The sequence below is a fragment of the Entamoeba histolytica genome, genomic scaffold, assembly GCF_000208925.1.
Source record: "Entamoeba histolytica HM-1:IMSS scf_1104750517413 genomic scaffold, whole genome shotgun sequence".
NCBI lineage: Eukaryota > Evosea > Mastigamoebida > Endamoebidae > Entamoeba > Entamoeba histolytica.
In genome coordinates this window covers 1-22,149 of record NW_001914886.1, presented here as the reverse complement: position 1 = coordinate 22,149, position 22,149 = coordinate 1, and the positions used below count along the sequence as shown (strand labels likewise).

General features: G+C 24.6%; 14 protein-coding genes across 14 annotated transcripts; 5 read left to right on the top strand and 9 right to left on the bottom strand.

Moving 5' to 3' along the window:
- Positions 1-144: 144 nt before the first annotated feature.
- Positions 145-516, bottom strand: EHI_073410 (uncharacterized protein; the record flags this gene model as incomplete). The annotated part of the gene is made up of 1 exon (XM_001913499.1): positions 145-516. The coding sequence occupies one exon, from the start codon at positions 514-516 to the stop codon at positions 145-147; it is 372 nt and encodes a 123-aa protein (XP_001913534.1).
- Positions 517-1,163: 647 nt separating this feature from the next.
- Positions 1,164-1,835, bottom strand: EHI_073400 (uncharacterized protein; the record flags this gene model as incomplete). Its single annotated transcript, XM_651592.1, has 1 exon — positions 1,164-1,835. The coding sequence occupies one exon, from the start codon at positions 1,833-1,835 to the stop codon at positions 1,164-1,166; it is 672 nt and encodes a 223-aa protein (XP_656684.1).
- A 103-nt stretch (positions 1,836-1,938) lies between these two features.
- EHI_073390 (Fe-hydrogenase, putative) lies at positions 1,939-3,345 on the bottom strand (the record flags this gene model as incomplete). The annotated part of the gene is made up of 1 exon (XM_651593.1): positions 1,939-3,345. One exon carries the CDS (start codon positions 3,343-3,345, stop codon positions 1,939-1,941), a length of 1,407 nt encoding a protein of 468 aa, XP_656685.1.
- A 358-nt stretch (positions 3,346-3,703) lies between these two features.
- EHI_073380 (carbonic anhydrase, putative) lies at positions 3,704-4,270 on the bottom strand (the record flags this gene model as incomplete). The annotated part of the gene is made up of 1 exon (XM_651594.1): positions 3,704-4,270. One exon carries the CDS (start codon positions 4,268-4,270, stop codon positions 3,704-3,706), a length of 567 nt encoding a protein of 188 aa, XP_656686.1.
- Positions 4,271-5,804: 1,534 nt separating this feature from the next.
- Positions 5,805-6,527, top strand: EHI_073370 (lipid phosphate phosphatase, putative; the record flags this gene model as incomplete). Its single annotated transcript, XM_651595.1, has 1 exon — positions 5,805-6,527. One exon carries the CDS (start codon positions 5,805-5,807, stop codon positions 6,525-6,527), a length of 723 nt encoding a protein of 240 aa, XP_656687.1.
- A 925-nt stretch (positions 6,528-7,452) lies between these two features.
- Positions 7,453-8,214, top strand: EHI_073360 (uncharacterized protein; the record flags this gene model as incomplete). Its single annotated transcript, XM_651596.2, has 2 exons — positions 7,453-7,758; positions 7,825-8,214. 2 exons carry the CDS (start codon positions 7,453-7,455, stop codon positions 8,200-8,202), a joined length of 684 nt encoding a protein of 227 aa, XP_656688.1. The 3' UTR covers positions 8,203-8,214.
- A 43-nt stretch (positions 8,215-8,257) lies between these two features.
- Positions 8,258-8,947, top strand: EHI_073350 (HAD hydrolase, family IA; the record flags this gene model as incomplete). The annotated part of the gene is made up of 1 exon (XM_651597.2): positions 8,258-8,947. One exon carries the CDS (start codon positions 8,258-8,260, stop codon positions 8,930-8,932), a length of 675 nt encoding a protein of 224 aa, XP_656689.1. The 3' UTR covers positions 8,933-8,947.
- A 64-nt stretch (positions 8,948-9,011) lies between these two features.
- Positions 9,012-10,160, top strand: EHI_073340 (zinc finger domain containing protein; the record flags this gene model as incomplete). Its single annotated transcript, XM_651598.1, has 1 exon — positions 9,012-10,160. The coding sequence occupies one exon, from the start codon at positions 9,012-9,014 to the stop codon at positions 10,158-10,160; it is 1,149 nt and encodes a 382-aa protein (XP_656690.1).
- Positions 10,161-11,128: 968 nt separating this feature from the next.
- On the bottom strand, positions 11,129-12,979 carry EHI_073330 (phospholipase, patatin family protein; the record flags this gene model as incomplete). Its single annotated transcript, XM_651599.1, has 1 exon — positions 11,129-12,979. One exon carries the CDS (start codon positions 12,977-12,979, stop codon positions 11,129-11,131), a length of 1,851 nt encoding a protein of 616 aa, XP_656691.1.
- Positions 12,980-13,076: 97 nt separating this feature from the next.
- EHI_073320 (uncharacterized protein) lies at positions 13,077-13,607 on the bottom strand (the record flags this gene model as incomplete). The annotated part of the gene is made up of 1 exon (XM_651600.1): positions 13,077-13,607. One exon carries the CDS (start codon positions 13,605-13,607, stop codon positions 13,077-13,079), a length of 531 nt encoding a protein of 176 aa, XP_656692.1.
- Positions 13,608-13,810: 203 nt separating this feature from the next.
- Positions 13,811-15,658, bottom strand: EHI_073310 (uncharacterized protein; the record flags this gene model as incomplete). The annotated part of the gene is made up of 1 exon (XM_651601.1): positions 13,811-15,658. One exon carries the CDS (start codon positions 15,656-15,658, stop codon positions 13,811-13,813), a length of 1,848 nt encoding a protein of 615 aa, XP_656693.1.
- Positions 15,659-15,844: 186 nt separating this feature from the next.
- EHI_073300 (uncharacterized protein) lies at positions 15,845-17,991 on the bottom strand (the record flags this gene model as incomplete). The annotated part of the gene is made up of 2 exons (XM_651602.1): positions 15,845-17,801; positions 17,849-17,991. 2 exons carry the CDS (start codon positions 17,989-17,991, stop codon positions 15,845-15,847), a joined length of 2,100 nt encoding a protein of 699 aa, XP_656694.1.
- Positions 17,992-18,079: 88 nt separating this feature from the next.
- Positions 18,080-20,887, bottom strand: EHI_073290 (uncharacterized protein; the record flags this gene model as incomplete). Its single annotated transcript, XM_651603.1, has 1 exon — positions 18,080-20,887. One exon carries the CDS (start codon positions 20,885-20,887, stop codon positions 18,080-18,082), a length of 2,808 nt encoding a protein of 935 aa, XP_656695.1.
- Positions 20,888-21,244: 357 nt separating this feature from the next.
- On the top strand, positions 21,245-21,877 carry EHI_073280 (uncharacterized protein; the record flags this gene model as incomplete). Its single annotated transcript, XM_651604.2, has 1 exon — positions 21,245-21,877. The coding sequence occupies one exon, from the start codon at positions 21,245-21,247 to the stop codon at positions 21,875-21,877; it is 633 nt and encodes a 210-aa protein (XP_656696.2).
- Between the last annotated feature and the right edge of the window lie 272 nt (positions 21,878-22,149).

Sequence of the window (22,149 nt, the reverse complement as noted above, 5' to 3'; positions counted from 1 at the left end):
TTTTGAACAAATTTAATATTTTAATGCGATTTTGGAGGAATGTATTTTTCTTTTGTTGCTTTTATCTATTCAATAGTTAATTTTTATTATTTTTTTAAATTATTAAGAACAAAAAGAAAATAATAAAAAAGTTAAGCGAAAATTTTATGGTTGGACATTACCTTCATCATCTGCTAATGGTTGTGTTACCTCTTCACTATACAAGTGATTCCCTTTTTTTTGGTGGATATATGCAACTATCTCAGAATTAATGATCAAAGCAAATAAAACAATAGCAATAACATAATTATAGAAACCCCCTTGACTGATTCTGGCATATAATAATAACAATGCAACAATATTAGTAGTTGTTGCACATAAGAAATAGAGTGATAGAGTGAAATGCTTTTGGTTAAACGTTCGAATCCATTCATCTAATTTCTTAGGATGAGGTAATGAAAAGAATAGTGGAGAAAGTAAACCTATAATATACCATTTTGGTTGAATGGCAATACAAGTACATAGTGTAGACAACATTGTTATTTCACATAACTGAATATCATATGAATAACTAGGGACTGTAAGACTACAAAGTTGCTTTAAGAAGAGAGATATTCCAATCACAAAAATGATTAGTCCGATTGAGATAAAGAAGTGAATGACAAAAATGAAATGATAATGAACTGCACAGAGAGTTATAAAACAAATAATAGAAGAAATAATAATAGAAAATTGAGTTGATAAATAATGAATATTAACAAGAGATTTATAAACCATTATTGATAGTATTAATGGAAGGACTGTCAACACAATACAAAAGAAAGTTATTCTCGAATAATTTAAATGTACATCATTTACTTCAGAAGTTTCATCTTTATTGAAAGAATTTACTTTATTAGAGTCAGCTGAAAGTGTTATATTATGTTATTGAAAGGTAATAAAAGAAGAATGACAAACTATAAAATATAATAAAACTAATAAATGAAACAAAACTAAGAACTACTGCATTAGTAAAATACGAAAAATACAATGGAGCAGCTTTGTCTATTCGTTTTAATGAAATAATAATACTATCAAAATATAACTTGTATTTATAACAAAACGACATGTAACTTTAAAAGTTCTTTTTGTCTAAAAGTTTTAATAAATTAATTCCTAAAAACTATAAAAAAATATAATTAATTTTAGTGAAGTAAATCAATTATTCTCTTTTTTCGACTATCCTTATTTGATATTTCAACTCTTTTTATTTCTTCATCAATATCTAATTTATCTATTGGAACAAGATATGCGTATGGATCTTTTATTGTTGTTGATTTAATTGTATCAATAAGCCATTGTTCAGACACAATTGGAATATTGTTTATTCCACATTTTTCAACAACATCTTTATTAATTTTACCCGATGAATAAACAACATATGATGTTAATGAATTAAATTCTTTATTTTCTATTTCTTTTGGAATATCAATTGTTGTTCCATAACAACAAATCATAATTCCTTTAATTGGTTGTTGTTCAACAGATGTATCAACTGGAATATGTTTTCTTTTTATTTCACCTTCATCAAATTTTTTTACTATTTGATGTGAAGAACTAATGTCATGAAGATTTTTCTTTATTTGGTAATGACTTTCTTTTTGATTAGTAATATCCTCTTGAAAACTATCTTCGTCATATGCTATTAGCTCATCGTTTTTATCCATAACAACATGAAGTTTTTTTGTGTGTTTTCTATTTGTTCTTGTATTATATGTGTGATGAACTTGTTCATCTTTTTTTATTGAAACGTCATTTTCTGTCAATTGAGGTTTGGTGACTTGTACTTTAACAACATGTTTCTTTTTAGGAGGCATGAAATTAGAAATTTAAATTTCAAGATATGAATGATACAAATGATAAAAAATACATCGAGACTATAAATAACAAAATATGAAAGGATAATAAAGAACTGTTCATTTAGTTTTGATATCTGGGAGTAAAATATGTGTGAAGATGCTGATGTGCACCTTGATGATCAAAATGTTTATCAATCCATCCAAGAACATCAGTATTTTCATTAGCAGCTCTAATATCAGTTTGTTGATCTAAAATATCTAACATTACTCTTCTCTTATCCATCTCAAGTTTCTTTGCTGGTGGAATTTTTGGTTGACCTGCTCCTCCAAGACAACCTCCAACACATGCCATCATTTCAACAACATCAACTTTTAACTCTCCTTTTCTAATAAGTTCACAAGCATGTCTAATAGCATAACCACCATGACAAACAGCACCTGTGATAATAGTTCCACCAATATCAACAGAAAGATTTGTCATTGTTGATCCACTTGCAGCATGTTTAAAAGTTTCTTCCTTGTTAACAGTACAACTGTTCCAATCAACTCCTGCATTACGTGCAATTACTCTCAATACAGTTTCACAAACTCCTCCAGTCTTTCCAAAAATATTAGAACCACCAGAAATACGTCTAAATGGTAAATCACATTGACCATCTTCAGTTTTAGCAAGTGCTTCTTCTCTTTCTTGTGTAAATTTACATTCTTCAGGTGGAAGATGTTTTTTGAAATAAGCAGCAATTTCATTTGAAGTACATGAAGCATCATAGTCTTGATGAATTTGTTGTCTTTGAGACTCTGTTTTTTTAGCAATACAAGGCATTATTCCAACAGTGTAAAGATCTTCTACTGCAATTCCTACATCCTTTGCCCATCCTCTTTTAATACAACCAGCTAAACATCCAATTGGTGAACGGGCAGTAGAGACGTTTGGAATTAAGTCAGGATATTCTTTTTCAACAAGTTCAATCCAAGCAGGACAACAGGAAGTAATAGCAGGTCCTTTTCCTTCTTTTTTCATTTCAATAACTTCGGCATAATCATCCATTGTTGTCTTATCAGCTCCAGCATCAACATCAAATACATAATCAAATCCAATAAGTCTTAAACAATGAACTAACTGAGCCATAGCTGTACTTCCAATAGGCATTCCCATAGCCTCAGCAACACCTAAACGAGTTGAAGGTGCAATCATAGCAACAAGCTTCTTTCCAGCTTCTTTAGCTTTAAAAGTATCAACAAGATGGTCTATTGGTGTAATAGAACCAAAGTTACAAACCAAAGAACATTGACCACACCCAGTACATTCAGACTCATCAATAAGTACTCTTGTCTTGTCGGTATTTTCTTGAGAGAGTTTTTCTCTATTAGGCTGAACAAATGGTGGAATTTTTGGTGGTTGTTTTACTAACACCCCAAAAGTACATTTAGTAGCACACATTCCACAACCCATGCATTTAGACCAATCAAATTGAATACTATGGTTATGGTCATGTCCGGTGACTGTATGTGATGGTTTAGGTGGCATTGTTCTTTAAGTTAGAATGAAAAAGTACTATTTCCTCATCTTTATATAATTACTTAAAACGACTTTATTAACTTCAAATTTCTTTTCATTGCTTCTTTTTTATTCTTCTTGTCAAAGAACTAGTGACTTAACAAAACCAACAAATTGTTTCGACTTCTAATTTCATTATTGAACTAACTTAATGTATTGAAAAAGTGTGTAGTTATTATAGGATTTGCAGGAATCTTGATAATTATTTCATCTGTTAGTTATAATTTTAAAAAGATAATCTAAAAATATAATTTTTATTTGTTTTGTAACAAAAATAACAATTTCTTTAAAAAAATAAAATTATGTTATATATTCCATTATTAGATTGTTATTGAACAACTTCACATTTACCAGTTTCTATATTATATATCATTGAAACAATGTTACATTGACCCTGTTTTATCAAAGGTTGTAATAATGGGTTTGAACGAAGAAATTCAGCATGTTGTACTGCACTTTGAATACAAGTAGAATGAATGTCATTATTACATTTTTCAGCAATTGGAATAAGGTCTGAAAGAATAGCAGAAAGTGCATTCTCTGAATGTGCACGTTGACAAGCAGCAGTACAAGCACCACAAGAGGTATGACTTAAAACTACAATAAGAGGAGTTTTTAAGTGAGTTACACCATATTCTACTGACCCTAATTCTGTTTGTCCAATAACACCACCAGCAGATCGAACAACAAAAATATCTCCAAAATTAACATTAAATAAATATTCTGGAGGTGCTCTTGAATCAGAACAACAAATAATTGTAGCAATTGGTTCTTGTTTATTAACTAATTCCTTTCTTCTTTCTTCAAAATTATATGTTATTGTTTTCCCTTCAACAAATCGGTTATTACCATCAAGTAAGAAAGTAAGTGCTTGTTGTGGTGTTAGTTGGGTCATAAGAAATATTTTCTTATAGATGATTCAACAAATAGGTTAGATTATTAATAACGGATTTGTCTCTCTTTGATTGGTCATTTTATTTTTATTTTTTCTTATTTTTAGTTTTCTTTTCTATTTGTTTAATAATTCATCCTTTTAGCTCTTTAAAAAAAATGTTCATTCGAAAAACTAAAAATATTTTTTTTTAGTTTGGTCCACAATTCAATTTATTCAAACTGATAAAAACTGTTGTATTTTATGAATATTTTTTTTTTGGAATTTAATTTATTTTCAGTTTAAATTAACGTATATAATTTTTTAGTTTAACGAGACTAAATCTTCTTACTTTTGTCTCTGGCTTTTTAAAAAGATGATTATCCGTGTTTTGTTTTTTAAAAATTATAAAAGAGTCATTTTTTATTTTAATTGAAATGAAAACAAAAATATTTTGAATTTAATTAAAATTGGATGTTGTTATTTCTGAAAGTAATGAAAAATGAGACTCATGATATTATCATTTAGATGAAGAAATAATAGAAATGAACAAAGACATAAATTTTGAGATGAACATTTTGATGAAATAGTTCTTGAAGTTCATACCAAAACATAGGAGAAACAGAAAAACTAATAGAAAGAAGAATGATACAACTAAACTATACAACAGTGTTAATCAATAAGAGTTTTAATTAAAATAATTAAAAAAAAGAAATAAAATAACTAAATATAACAATCAAATTATTGGTTGTAATAATTTAATAATAAATCAAAGAATGAATATTAAATGAATATCATTACTTATTCTATTTTACATTTCTTTATTCTTCTTATTCATTTTATCGTTATTGGATTAATTAAACAAGAATAATACAATCATTTACATAGTAGTTGTTAATTGAATGTAAATAGAATGAGGAATATAATATAATTAAATATAGGATAAATAAGAGATTATTTCGTCTTTCCCAACTCTTGCACAATTGAGTAGAACAAATCTTGGTTAACTCCAATGAAGGTTCCCAAAAAAACTGATTAACCATAAACACTTTGGTATTACACTATATTCTATTGTACAATCACGGGTTTGATATTCAAATTCCTTCTCTCTAATCTATCTGTTTTTCTTCGTTCCTTTTTTTATTTAAATACTCTCAAAATACCACAAAATATCAAATCAACACAAATATAACAAACATAACCATTCAATTACAATATAATTAATATTCAAATAAAAAAAAATAAAGAAATAATAATAAAAATGATTGTCTTATAATAGTTCATTATTTTGATTAACATGAAAATAATACTCAATCTTATAGAAGAATAAAAAACCAACCTTTTCATCTTTTATTAGAAATAGCATAAAATGATATATTTATATATGCAGTTTATTATATTAGAATGACTTATACTCTATTTCCAGTGTTTTGTTTCTTAATAAAAGAAGAAAGAATTTTCTTATTAAAAACAAAAAAATTCAAATTTTGTTTTAAAAAGACTAACTAAAATAAAAAAATCTTCAAAGAAAATACTAAGAACTTATAATTCTGTGACAATGAATCAGACAGGAATAATTGAGAATAGTAAAAGATTCATTAATGAGTATAAGTCAGACATTGGACTATATCTTATTTTAATAATTATTAATAACTTAGTTGGATTCATTCCAACTCATCAAGAAATTCCTTACAAAGAAGACCCAAATTATATGTTTTCAAAACTTAATGACGTTATTCCAAGAACAATGAATGTTATTATTAATTTTTATATTCCAATTTGTGTCATTGCAATAATATCTATCTATCAAAAGAATATAGAAAAAGGATTAACAGTGCTTATTCCATTTCTAAATAGTGAAATGATTGTAGGAATTATCATTCAATTATTAAAAAGATATTCTGGAAAACCAAGACCATTTTATAATACATATTGTATTGAACATTATAAACCAACTTGTAACCATAGTTTCCCATCTGGCCATACTGCATATGCTTTTCAAGGACAAGTATTCTTATCACTAATACTATTAGAATTTATTTCAAAATACAAACAGTCAAATAATTTAATTGTACAATTCATTGTATTTTTACCTTGTGTATGGGCTTTTGTTGTTGGACTAACCCGCTTTTATGATCACCACCATGCTATTTCTGATATTCTTGCAGGTGGAATTATTGGAGCATTTATTGCATTTACAACATATTATGTGTATAAAAATAAAGTTTCTAAAAAGAAAGAATTAACAGATGAAGAATTATTTGCAATTGAATTTGAATAATATATTTATTTTTATTAAAACTAATAATGATATATTTTTGTTCTTTTATTTTTTAGTTTAATATCTTTATTTTTACCATTATTTTCATTTTAATTATTACTTTTTCATCTTTGTTTTACTTGGTTTGAGTCTATGTACGTTCTTTTAATTTTTGTTCAATACAAAGAAAAATCTAATTTATTTGATAATTTGTTATATACTTTTAAAATGAATACTATTTAATGTAAATTAATTAACAAAGGCATAAAGATAATTAACAATTATCAAAAATTCTATATGAACTTTTATTCTTTTTGTTAAAATAAAAGAACAAAAAATAGTAAATTGCTAATTAATAAGATAAATATATTGTATTAGATTAATTGAATAATTTTATTCCTAATTAAATATTTTTAATTCTTATTCTTTATTCACAAAGTCTCATTACTGAATTATTCTTATTATACAATAAACTTATAATACTATTCAATTCAATATATTCTAAATGAATTAAAATAAAATAATACATTAAAATTAAAAACCTAAAATAAGAATAATTTATTTTTTCTTTTATTTGTTCTATTCATTCATTAACTAATAAAACAAATTCAAAAAGATTCTTAGTTATAATGTTTAGTACTTTTTATTATCACAAAAATTTGAATTTTATTCAATAAGAAAAAAGTAAATATGTAAATAAGTTAATTATTTATGTCTTTCTTTTTCATAATAACATTTTCAATTTGGTTATTTAATTTTTATTAGAAATTTCTTTTAATAAAGTTGTTTCAATAAAAGTTCAATTTAAATAAATAAAAAAAAAATTAAAATAACAAAGATAAATTAATTTCAAGATATATTTTTGTTATTTCATACAATAAATAAGAAATAGAATATAATAGAAGATTGATATCTTGAGTCGAAAGAACCGATAATTTCATAATCTATGAACAACCAATACGTACCACTTACATTACTTATTGTTGCAATAATCAATGCTGTTATTCATTGGAATGCTATATTAAATAATAATAAAATGATGGTACGATTAAGTAAATGTCCCTTTTGTTTAATTATGGGATTGTTTCTTTTTGTTTCACTTGAAGAAACACCTATTGTATTTATTCTTGGATATATATTTTCATTTCTTGGAGATTTCTTTTTATTATTTGAAGGTAATATATTTTTAGTTGGGATGTTATCATTTGGTCTTGCACATATTTGTAATGCATATGCATTTATATCTGTTTCAGTTTGTAAAATTAAATCTTTCAATTATTCTTAAAAAAAAAACAAATAAAATTAATAATATAATTAGGCATTGGCATTTGAATGGATTGGAATTTTTGTTTTTATTTTAGTTTTTATTTATTGGACAATATTAAAGAATTATACTATTCTTCCAGAATATATGAGGAAAATAGTTTATGGTTATTTAACAATTATTTCTATTGGATTTTATGGAAGTGTATGTTTATTTAATAATGCACAATGGACATTATCCTCTCGTTTAGTTGTTCTTATTGGATATTTATTTTTTATATTAAGTGATTCTATCTTAGGTGTTTCTTTGTGGGTAAAAACAAATTCATTTATTCGATTTTTAGTAATGTTCACTTATTATATTGCTCAATTCTTACTTGGACTGGGATATGTTCTTGGCTTGAATGAAAACCAAAGTTTAATTCCAATTTAATATTTTATTATTAATTTTCATTTTGGAATAAAAACTAAAACTTATTTGTTATTTTATGGAAGCTGTTTTGTTTGATTTTAATGGGACTTTAATATTTGATACTCCTCTTCATGCATTTTGTTGGAAAGAAATGGCAAAAAGAATAAGAGGTACTCCATTAAGTGAGGATGAATTTAAATTATTGAATGGTAGAACAAATAAACAATTAATTGAACATATTCTCAATAAAGAAATAAGTGATGAAGATGCAAAGAAATATGCTGAAGAAAAAGAAAATTTATATAGAACTATGTTAATGAAAAGTGATATAAAATTATGTGATGGTGCAATTAATCTTTTTGAGGCATTAAAAAAATGTAATATTCCTTTTACTATTGCCACTTCAAGTGATTGGGGAAATGTTCAAGTGTTTATTCAAAAATACCACTTGGAAGAATGGTTTGATATTGATAAAATTATTTTTAATGATTTTACTTTTAAAGGTAAACCTGCTCCTGACATTTATTTAAAAGCTTCTAAGAAATTAGGAGTTAGTATTTCTCATTGTATTGTATTTGAAGATACTATTTCAGGTATTCATTCTGCATTATCAGCTGGTGCTACTCCAATAGGAATTGCCTCAGAAATGACTGTTAATGAATTACTTCAAATTAAAGGATGCAACCTGGCAATTCACACATTTAATGAGATAACAATTGAGGAGATGGTTGATTTGATTAAGAATAAATAATAAAGGGTTTTTGATATTCTGTTTCTGCTCATTTTTTATTTCTAAAAAGTTTACAAAAAAATACTATAAAATCACTTAAATGTCACAAACTGAAGAACATCTTAATAAACAGAAAACAGAAAAAGAATGTGATAGTGATATTGTCTGTACAAATAAATTGAGTTGTATAGACACTCATGAAAATAATCATATAAATTCATTAAATACTAATGAAAACCAAGACACAAAATTTGAACACGAAATTGAAATGGGAAATGTTGATGAACATGAAGTTAATTTGAGAGAAGAAGGTTTAACTCAATTAAATGAAGTACCTCATACAGGAAATGAACAACAACCAAACAACCAAAATAATAATAATAATGATGGTGATAATGATTATATAAATAATGATTATGATTCAGGTTTTGGGTCTTATATAGTAGTTATATTATTCTTTTTCTTTAGTCATATTTTTTATACTTTATTTATTATAGTTGATTTCATTCAACATTATCATTTAACTGAGTTAGTTACACAATATGTAAATACTGGGGAAAATAAAATAAGGATATTAGTTTATTGTATTCCTTCTATGTTATTATTTATTATAAAGGTGTGGCAAATAGGAATAACTGATATGATAGATATTACTGTTATTCCAAATTCTTTTAGTGATTTATTCATTTATTTATATCTATGTGACTGTATTTACCGTTATATAAATTATTATCTAAAAGTTTTAACAATATTTTTAGTTAAAAATATATTATTATTATGTAAATTACTCTCTATGATAGAATCACTTACTTTGTCTATAAGAGTTATTCTTCCTACTTTTATTATTTATAATTATCTTATTTCATACACTTCAATAACCAACCAATGGATTAGTTATATTGTTATATATCCAATAACGTGGCTTTATGTGTTTGAACGTTGTCTTGGATTTGTTAATTTTCTTTCTTGTTTCTTTAAAGTTCTTAAAACCTTTTTCACTCAAAACAATATGTTTGGTACTTCAGTAACCGTAGATTCATTAGAAGACAAAATGTGCTTAATTTGTCAAGACACAGTTAATCGTCCAATTAAGTTAAAATGTGGTCATGTTTATTGTGAAGAATGTATTTTTAAATGGCTTATTCAACAACCAAGATGTCCTATGTGTAGAGAATTAGTGATACAACCACAGACATTTGTTGGTTTTAATGGAAATACTCGTTTTGTTCCTGCACTATACTTTTTCTAAATGAGATTTATTATATTATTGAATTTATTCATTTTTTTGTATTTTTTATGATAGAAGAATTAAAAAATTATTCAATAAATAATATTATGCAATGAAATCAATTTTTCTAATGAATGTTGCTCTTCATCTTCCTACTTATAACGAGAGTCTTTTATTTCATTTTAATTAACTACCAATACAATGAAGTTATTCAAAACACTTCTTTCTTCAATACCTTTGAGTTAATTAACTCTTTTCTAAAAAACTCTTACCACCAACATTTAGTCTTTTAAATACATATACTCTAATTAATCTTTGTTCTCTTAAAGTTCAATAAAATGAAAATTCCATTGTTTATTAATATGGCAATATCTTATAGAAAATAATATTAATTTATAAAATAACATTGTTTCACTTAACTGACTAACAGAAATTGAAAGACATAAAGTTTTAAAATGTACTATTCATCACATAATGGCGTTTACCAATCTTCTTAAAAAATGTATAATTTCTTCTCATATCACCAAAATGAAGAATATTTATTATATTGACTTAGGAAATTAAAAATTAATTTATCGAGGATTTAACATTAGTTTAATTTAATGAAAAAATTACTTCTTCTGTCATAAAGTGTGGTTTGACATTAATAATAAAATTGACAATAATGAAATGAATAATCTCATAGATTATACTCGTTATTTTCATAAAAATAAAATATCAATTTTCTATTTTTATTTAGACATCATATCATTTATTTTTTAAATCTCTTAATTTATCTTTTTTCATTATCATAATCTTTATTTCATTATGAATATTTGTTTTCTTCTAATAATCTCATTAATATCGTAATAGGTATTATATTAGTTATACCATTTAATATACCAGCTTTATGGTATAAAATATTTTTAATAGTTAAAAAAAATAAAATAAATTAGAATAAAATATAAAGAATAGTTTTGAAATATCATTATTATGAACTGTAAATATTATTACAGCCAATACTTAAGAATCCACTCTTCAATTGAAGTAATATCTACATTATTAGCTAACTCTATTAATTCTTCGATTTGGTTATTACAATCCAAATCAAGATTATTTGGTAATACTGGATCAAATCTCATATATCGTTCTCCTAAAAACCCTTTTGCAACATCATCTGCCATAGACTTTCTACTCCACAAAAATCCATCAATACATAATGGTAAAAGTTGTAATAACCCAACATCAGTATATTTGTTACTATCCATATAATTAATTGGTGGTCTTCCTGATGAAATTGAAAGACACACAGTATTATTTATATCTATTCCAAGCCCTCTTTCCCCAAATATATAGGGGAATGCACAAACACATGGATTATTTTCAAAAATTCCACCATCAGCATATCCTTGATATGGTGGATAATAACCAACAGCAGCTGCTGAACGTAAACATGCATCACCAATTTTACAGTCATATCCTGGAATAAAGTTATTGAAAACACATGCTTTACAACATCTATTTGGGTCATTCTCTCCAGAGTCAAATTGAAATGCATTAATTAAAATATAACGTTGTATATCACTTAATTTTTTTTCTCCATAAGTCATTTGGGCAACATCAATAAGATATTTATTAGAATACATTGACTCCATATATCCTCGTGACTTCTTTTCAAAACTATGTTTACACATTTCAATCATCAATTTTTTAATGTCTTTTGGATGAATCCCAAGAGCCAAATCAGCACAAATAAAACTTGATGCTGATACTCCACAAAATAAATTTACCTCTTCTAATAAAGTTGGAAATTTTTCTACAAGTCTTGAAAAGATAATTGCTTGAAGAATACATTTAATTCCTCCTCCATCAATAGAAATCATTCTAAATTTCTTTTTTCTATTAAAAGAATCAATAGAATTATGCATTTTATCATTAATTTCTATACTTTCTAACAATATTTGATATTCTTCTTCTTTTGTTAATGTTTTTACTGCTTCTTTCTTTTTAAAAAAGCTACTTAATAAAGAAGAATAATAAGCATTAGTGGTATTTTCTTTTACTTGTTGGATATCATCTTTATCAATAACCTCCACATCCGGTGGAGATCTTTCAATAGTATTATCAATAATATTTCCATTAGTTTTGTCAGAAATATTTTGTTGGTTAATTACAGAAGAGTCAATTTTCATTTGACATTCTTCAGGTTTTGATGAAAGAATAATTTTTTTTTGTTCTAATTCTTTTTCTTTTTCTTTTATTTTTGTCTTAACAAATTGAATCGTTTCTATTTGATTGGTAGTACAATAAAGAGCATAATCTAGAGAAGATTGATTGCCATTTGTAACTTGATTTAGTGGTGCTCCATTATCAAGTAATAATTGTGCAAATTTAATATTACCTTTCTCAATTGAAAGATGAAGAGGACTTTCTCCTAATGCATTTTTTCTTTTAATAAATAAAGGATATTCTTCAATTACTCTCTTACTTAATAACTCTATTAAATCATCAACTTCACAATTTGAAAGATAATGAAGTATATTATTTTCAAAAGAATCAACAATATCTAATCTACAATCTCCAATAGATAATAACAGCACAATTACATCTAAACTTTGATGTAATAAACAACTCATTAATGGAGTTCTCCCATGTATGTCTTGACAAATTAATTTTGAAGGACTATAATTTAATAATAATTCTACAAGCTCCTTATTATTTGTTTCACATCCAATAAAAATCAATCTATTATAAAACTTACTCTTTTTTAATTCTTCAAGCATTTCTTTATTATTAAGCTCTTTTAGTGCATCATTATTTTTATTAATGAATTGTTGATATAAATTAAGATAATTTGACATAATCCAAATTTCCTTATAAATGTTGTTTTTGAGTTTCTTTCTCTCTTTTTTTAGTTTTAAAATACCAAACAAAAAAATTACATTTGTGTATTATTATTTATTTCGTTTCACTTGTTGTTGTTTCTTTTATTTTTTCTTTTACTTCTTCTTTTTTAATTTCAACTTGTTTTTTGATTTCTCCTTTTATACTAGCTTTAACTTCTTTTTTTATATCTTTCTTAATTTCTTTTGTACTCTCTTTTATTCCTTCTTTGGTAGCTTCTTTTACTCCAGCTTTAATTGCTTTTTTAACTCTTTTATTTAAATGATTTTTTTTATTCTTTTTATCATGAAACTCTTTATGAAATCCTTTTTTAAATCCTTTTTTCATTCCAACTTTCATTCCTTTCTTAATGTCTTCTATTATCTTTTTCTTTTCTTCTTCTGATATTTTTTCAAGTCGTTCTTCAATAAGTTTCATAATCTCAGCTTCTGTTCCTGTTAATTTGATGTTTTGTCCAGCAAACTCCCAATCATACTCAAACTCTTCTTCACCACTATTTTCATCACTACCTTCTTCATAGTCTTTGTCTGTTTCTTCTTCAGATAATAGTGGACTTGACTTAAACTGTTCTTCTTCTTTATTCATAGAGTTTCTATGTTTCTCATCTTAAATCCTTTAAAAGTTCTTACCACGTCATACCAGACTTTCAAAAAACTGTTTGAATAAAATAATATTACTTTCGTACAAATAATATTACTTTGCTCATAATCAACCTAAATCCACTTTCAATATTTTTAGTACTTTTTAAGAATATTTAAAAAAAAACACAAATAATGAAATAAAATATTTTATTTTGATTTTTTAATCTTTGTTAATACTTCATCTCTTTTTTCAGTGAAATGTCTCATGGCTTGAGTACGATTACGATAACATTTATAACAGTCAACAATAAGTGTTGTCATAAATCCTTTCATTTGATAACCTGGAATAACATAATTAGGTTGAGGAAGTGGTGTTTCTACAAAACAGTCATTTCCTTTTTGAGCAACACGAACAAGATATCCATTTATGTCATGAGTAACAACAATTACAATATCATTTGTTGAAAGAGAATCAAGTTGTAGTGGTTGATTTCCTTCAACAAATAATAATGTAACAATAGCATTTTCAAGTGCCATAGTTCTATCTTCTTTTCCCATTAATGGTGATACATAATAAGCAATTTCACACCAATCATTTTGGCAATAAAAATAATAATTTGTACAACTTAATTGACTTGTTATTTGTTGTAAACTACTTTCTTCAGTAACTTTCATAGCTGATGAAAAACATGATAAAAACTTATCAAATGAATTTGGATATTTACAGTCGTCAACAATATTACAAATTGAGTCAGTATTAATATACCTAACACCAACTTCAAAACAAGTTGGTGCATTTATTTCGTCATATCTCCACATTAAGGGTGCTTTACCTGAAGGATCCATTAACTTATATTTTACATTAGAAGCTGATGCCTCTAATAAACTTGAAATAAATTGCGTATTATACTTTCCTTCTTTCATAACTAAAAACTTGTCGAACATTGACCTATACTCTCCTTTTTTTGTTTTCAATGTACATAATACTCCATCCTTAGAGTCTAAACACTCTGGTGGATATGGGGCTCCTTTTTTAATTTCACATATACTTAATATAACGTTACCTAAAATTGAATCATAACCTAAATACATTTCTGCGTCTTTCATATAAATAGACCATGGTCCATAAGGATGTAATAAAACGCTTGTACTTTGATCACCAACTTTGAAATGATAAGATTTGGTTATTACTTCAACAGCCTCACCTGAATTTCCTTTTGGAACAGGAATATATCCCCAAATACTTGTTTGAGGTTCTTTGACTTTATCTTCTTTATATAAGTTAGTTTTTACACAACTTGGAGTAATATTAGGAATACTAGTTATCTCAGATGAGGATTTTAAAGGAGATACTTTTAATGACATTGTTACATTTTCTTTGTTTACAGCTAAAGCAGCACGTGAAGGAGGTGGTTGACTATATTTTGATTGAAGCTTTGAATCTTCATGAAGTTGTAGTAAATTTCTATAAGTCTCATCACAACGTTCTTTTAAACAATACACTCTTTCTTTATAAAATTCTCGTGAATTTACTTTAAAAGGATCAGATAAACTTTCTATCCTCTTTCTTTTTTGGATAGGGTGCCATACTACTTCTTGTGTTTCAATAGCTTGAAAATAAATTAAATGTAACTCACGTACCTTATTCATGAATTCTTCTTTATTTTTCTTAATTATCTGTATCATTTCTTTGTTTCTTAAAGAAATTTTGGTAATTTGTTGTTGGTATTGTTGGACAGCTAAGTCAGGATGTTGGTTTGTTTTTAGAGCAGGATAAGCATTTGGATTTGCATTGATAATATTAATAGTTTTATTTAATTTTTCAACTACTTGAGTGTAACAATTTTGAAGTTCTTCATATTTTTTTTTTGTAGCTATTAACTCATCTCTTTTATCATTAAATATCTGACCTATTATTTGATAAATAGTTCTAAAGCAGTCTAAATCCAATTCTTCAATTTCCATCTTTCTGCTTTGGTATTCTTTCTTTTCTCTCATTATTTCAATTTTTTTTGACCTTTCAATTGCATTCTTTAATTCTTGAGTAGTTGACATTTCTTTTTGTTATTTGACTTTTAAGTTCTATTATATTTCTAAAAATACTATTCTTTATTTTTTATGTTTTGAGACGGTGACAAATCACTTTATAATGATTTATAAATAGATTTGTTCTTTATTTAAAATTTTTTTTTTTTATAAAACGAAAAAAATACCAACATTTCCATTTTATTCTTGTATTAATCATTCTGCTTCTCCAAAATATTTCATAACTGTTTTCTTTGTAACTAAATAATCTTTAAATGTATTTTCACTACCAAACCTTTCTTCAAATTCTTTCCATCTATCCCAATATTCTTCATGTTCTTTAACACTACATCTTTTACTTCCAGTTGAAAAAATTTCTCTTGCACCTTCAATATCTTCTTGGTTTTCTAAATACTCAGCAAATGAAAGAGATAATTTCCATTCATCTATTCTTCCTATTGAATTTAAACCTTCTAAATATACCTTTTTTGTTTCTTCAAATCCAAAAACTTCATCTACTTGTTGAGCATATTTGATCCATACTTCACACTTTTCTTCATTAAGTATTTCATTAACTTCTTTTTTATATAAATCAATAACTCTTTTAAATGAGTTATTCTTTATTTCATATTTAATGTATTGATCATACATCTTCTTTTTCCATTCAATAGGTGCACTTTCAATGGCATTTTCAAAAAGGTCACGTGTTCTTTCTTTTTTCTTTTCTCCATACAATGAACACCACTCATTAATATATTGATTATATAACATCCCTTTTACTGGATATTCAAAAATATTAATTCCTTTTTCATAAATTTTCCATATATCATCTCCATCTCCTTTGTCTTTTTTTTCTTTAATATATTCTATTAATTCTCTCCCTGTAATAATTTTTAATTCTATCATTTTTTCATAAACACTCCATTTCCCCATTATATTGTGTGATATTTCTTCAATCTCAAGATACCCTTTCCAAATCATTCTTTCATTCTTTACTTTTGATTGTCTTAATGTTGCTTCTTCACATAATGCTCTTGCTTCATTTATATTATTACTTTTAATTTTATTTTGTATCATTTCATACCAAATTTCAGCTTCTTCTCTTTGTGTTAAATTGTCTTCTTTTGCTTTTTCAAATAATTGTTTTGCTTCATTTCTTTTATTCCCTTTAAGATACCATCCAATAAGTTCACTCCATAACTCATTTTTTTTTCCATTAATTTCTTTTCCTCCATGAATTGTTTTAATTCCTTCTATTAATGTTTTAACACCACTTAAAACATCTCCATTTTTTACATAAAGTCTACTTCTTTCAATCCATTCTTTGACATTATATGGCTCTTTCTTAAGTAATACTAAATTCATTTGAATATTTTGATTTCCAAGTAAATACTCTTTTCTTTCTTCTATTACTTGTTTTTCTACTTCTTTTATTCCTGGTTTATTTATATAATTGTGTATAACTTGTTCATAACATTGTCTTACAATATAAAGATCTCTTAGTGTAATCACTTCATTCATTGCTTCTTCTAATATTGAAATTCCTGTTTCTATTCTCCCTTCTTTAATTTCATACAAAGACATTCCAACCCATAAACTTCCAGTATCTTCAGGAAATTCTTGAATTCCTTTTTTCATTATATTTTGAACATCAATTCCTTTATCTTGGACAGTAAGACTTTCAAAAATATGAATCATAAAATCATATTCTTCTTTTTTCATTCTAAATGAATGTAAACTAACATTTTGAATTAATAATTTTAATGCAAGTGGGTAATATTTTTCTCCTTTCTTTTTACAAATTTGAATATATTCTCCAATCATTCCTCTATCTAATAAAATATGTCTCAATACTAATTTCTCAAATAATAGTGGTGTGTTTAATGTAATCACAAATTTCATAACAACTTTCCAAAGTTCATTATGTTGACCAATTGGTAAAGATTGTAATGATCTATCAAATACTCTTCTCATTTGTGTTATTTCTCCATTCTCTATTAACCATTCAATATATAATTTCCATATAACTGGCATTTTATTCATATATACTAAACTTTCTTCAAATACCTCATTTACACTCTTTCTAATTTCAGTATCAATTCCACTCTTTCTTGCATTTATAAGAATAGTTTGAAGGTAATGATACCACAATTTATAACTTCCTGGCAATTCACTAATTCAATAAGTCTTTTATTGTTATATAGAGAATTATTCACAAACTGTAATGCTCGTTGGAAAATGGTTATTTTAGATTGAAAATGACTTTCATCAAAATATTCAATATAATTCCACCAAGTTTTAAATGATTGTGGATTTTGTTTTACATCAAATTCATAGATTGAAATATTCTTTTCTTCATTCATGTGATGATAAAATATTATTTGCAGGTTTTAAGATTCTTCTTCTTTTTTAAAAACAAGAAAAACAAAAATAAAAATAAAAATGTGTTATTTATGAACAACTCTTATTTGATAAAAGTAAATAATCACTTACAAAATATTTTAGTTGTTGTTGGAATTGAACTAATGATTCATCTTGTTTTATTTCAATGTACTGAAGTAAATATTGATAATATCTATTCTTTATTGCATCTGTTAATGTTGTAGATAAGAAAGATGATACAACACTATAAAATGAAGAATAATTAGAGGATGAAGATGAAATAATAGAATAAAGTAATTCTGATAAAACATCAAAACTATGCATTGAAGATATGAGTACTTTAATAAACGTATTTAAAAATGATGGTAAAGAAGAACGTAATGAAATGAGAGAAAAGAATGAAATAGTTTTATTTAATGCAAGTAATCGTTTTGAAATAGTTTGAACCATTTCAATATCAGAAGATTGTATTCCATTTTCAATAAGCTTTGAAGCAATTTCAGAGAATTCTGGGTAATCATCAATGTTTTTATATTGTATTTGAATTACATCAAAAAGAATATTAAATCCTTCTCTAAATACTTCTGAACCAATAGTATATTCTGAAAGAATATTTGCAATATCATTTAAACAAAATAAAAAAGCTAAGAATGTAGTGTCTGAAAACGTTTTAGAAGGAGAGTCTCCATATATAGAGCACCATACTAAAATAAATTTAGAAAGTAATTGTATGAACATACATATAACATTAGTTTTTAATTGATTTGAAGATGTGACTATTTCAAGTACATGACCAGAAAAAATATTCATATACTTTTGTAAAAGTATTGAAATAACTTCTTCTTTTAAAGTATTTGTTAATTTCATAAAACAGCAATTTATCATTTTAGTTATAACATTTACTATATCATCATTAAATTGTGAAAAATCTAAAAGCTCAAATGTTTTAAATAATGTGTTAATATGTCCACTTATCATTTCTTTTTGTATTACATTAAGATTACTTGTTTCATTAATAAATGTAATAATAATGAGACATAAATGTTTAATAAGTGTTTGGTCTTTATTTTTGATTGAATTTATTAATGGTTGAATACATAAATTATCAAAAACTGTTTGAAAAGTTTTTTGAATGAAATATAATTGAGTATTGTTTGACTCTATAAAATTTAGAAGAGTATTTAAGAATTGTGATATTGCTTCTATTTGAATAATTCCATGAAAATGAGAAAAAAATTGTAATGGTTGTTGATGAATAGATAAAGTAAATGGAAATTTTAAACATTGTATACCAATTGTTTGAATAAAACAAAAAGTTGTTTTAATAAAGAATATTGAAACATTAGAAGATGAACAATTTTGACTTGTTAGTATGAGTTTTTGAATATAGTTATTTGCCCATTGATCCAATTGGTTAGAATATATTAATGAAATACAATTATAAAAACTTTCAAAAACAGTTAATAATTGTTCTATTAATTCCATTAAAATAACTGAATCTTTTTCTTGTTGTAAATAATTTAATATTTCAAAGAAAGGATTATATAATGTTAATAATTCTTGAAAAGGTAATGAATGAACAATATATTTTGGTTGAAGAAATATAAAGAAATAACATAATGAAGTTAAATCAACTAATTCCATTTCATTTAATCTTTTTGAATGTTTTAAAAGAATAATAGAAGATATTTGATTTAAAGATTGTTGAATTTGACTGATAATTATTTGAGGATTATTTAAAAATATAATTTCTAATGTATTAATATTTAAATTAAGCACTCTTTTGTATTGACTTTCATTTGAACCAATAGAAGAGAAGTCAATACAATTCATTTGATGATTAATTGAATGATATGATGAATATATAATCAATTGAATTAATTGAATAATAAGTTGTTCAGAATTTCCTATTTTAAATACATTAAAAACATTTGGTAGTTTTAAAATTGTATAAATCACTTCTATTTCATGATGAATAATATCAATTTTATTTATATTAATTTGGTAATAACTTAATAAATTTTCAAGAATGAAATAAACCATTTCTTGATTTAATATTAATCCAAAAGAATTAATAAAAGTTAAAAGAACAATAAGAGCTTTATCATCACCTGATTTTAAGAAAATTTGAATAATGTCTAAAAATAATGGAATAGCTTCTTTTGTAATGTTTTTATTAGAAATTAAGTCATTAACACAATCAAAAATATCATCTTGAAGTTGTTTATATTTAATAAATAATTCTCTTAATCCAGGTATTAACATTGTATTTAAAATACATTTCATATCAATATATTGTGCTATTAATTTAATTGATATAATAGAGTTTTGTGGAGATGTAAAAATCATTTTAATTAAAAATTGAATAATTTCATATCCATTTCTTTTCAATGAATTTGTTATAATAAAAAGTTGTTTAATTAATATATTTTGTTTAACTTTTGTAGAATTAATATCTTCTAATAATAATTGAAATAATAAAACAATTAATGGATGGTATTTAATATCTTTTATTATTGATAAATAAATAGAAAGTATTGAATCATTTTCATCTAACTTTCTACAAATTACTCCATTAAAACATTCTCCAATCTTCACACAAAGTAAACGTTGATTTAAATCATACATTTGTTTTAATGAAACAATTAATAAATTTAATAAAACATTTAATTGTGGGTCATCACTATCAAATAAATAAATCCAATGCTTTATGATTTGAAGTGAAAATAAAACAACTTCTAATCGTTTTTTAGAACAATTATTTAGAATATTACAAGCCCACTGAAACCCATTTATTGAAGAAATAGCATCAGATGCTTTTTTTCTAATTTCAATTGAATTATTTCCAGAGTATAAATCAATTGCAATACGTTCCATAAGAAGAATAGATCTAAAAACTTAAAAAATATTTGAAAAAGAAAAAAAAAACAATATTAACACCTTTCTTTCAATTTACATCTTCTTTCTTCTTAACAGAATATTTCTAACTTTATTTTTAATGTTCTTAATGAGAATTAAAGGAAGAAATAACGAAATAATATTTTCAAAAACACTCATTCATGCAAAAGGTTATTATTTAAAAAATACCATAATAAAAAAAAACTACTAGAACTGTTTAATTAAAATAAAAAGCATAAATAAATAATTATTAAAATGAAGAATTTATCTTTTTTTTATATTAAACAAAAATAATAGAAAAAGAACTTTATTTCAAATTATTTATTTAATAGTTTAATGGAAAATATTATTCAACAACCATTTATTAATTATACTCAGTTACTTGCTATTATTGATTCAGGTAAATTTCAAGAACAACTTGCTAAATGGTATTTACAAATAATTGAAAATGGTGTAGTTTCATTTGTAACTCAAAAAGGTGTTAAGATGTCAATTATAGGAAAAGATTATAATACAAAACCAACTGATTTAAATGAAATTAAAAGAAATTGTGATATATTTGATAAATTGTTAGATCCTAAGAATGAAGATAAAATAAGAAATGAATTAGTTATTCCAATTACTTCAATTATTTATCCTATAATAAAACAAGTATTATTAATATTTAGATATATCTTATTGTTTGTTATTCTTCTTTCTTTTATTTTCAATTCATTTATAAAATATATTAAAATTTTTAGAATTGAATTTAATATTCCATTAAATCAATCTTTAAATTTAACTTCTACAAATTCTTTTCAACAAAAAGTTATTGGAGATTATTTGTATTTATCCTCTTTAATGGATGAAACTAAAGTTAAAAAAGGAAAGACTGAAGTTGATGTTGTAACATTTGTTGGTTTAATTTATAATTGTCTTATAAGGATGACTTGTGAATGTAAAACTAGTTATAAACACTGGTCACAATAAATTAATTTCTTTAAAACTCTGTCTAATTTCTTTTGAATATAAAATTAATTAAGATAATGCAATTCATTTTATTTATTTTTATTTAAAAACTTAAAAAATAAACTACTTTTGATGTGTTTAACTTTTTAAAATATTCTATTTTCTTCTTTACGTTTTTTCATTTATACTTTTCTATTACTATCTCTTCTTTTTATCTTCTTCCCTATAATATATTTTTTATTCGTAATTACTAATAATACATTAAATGTTTTATTGAAATAAATACTAATATG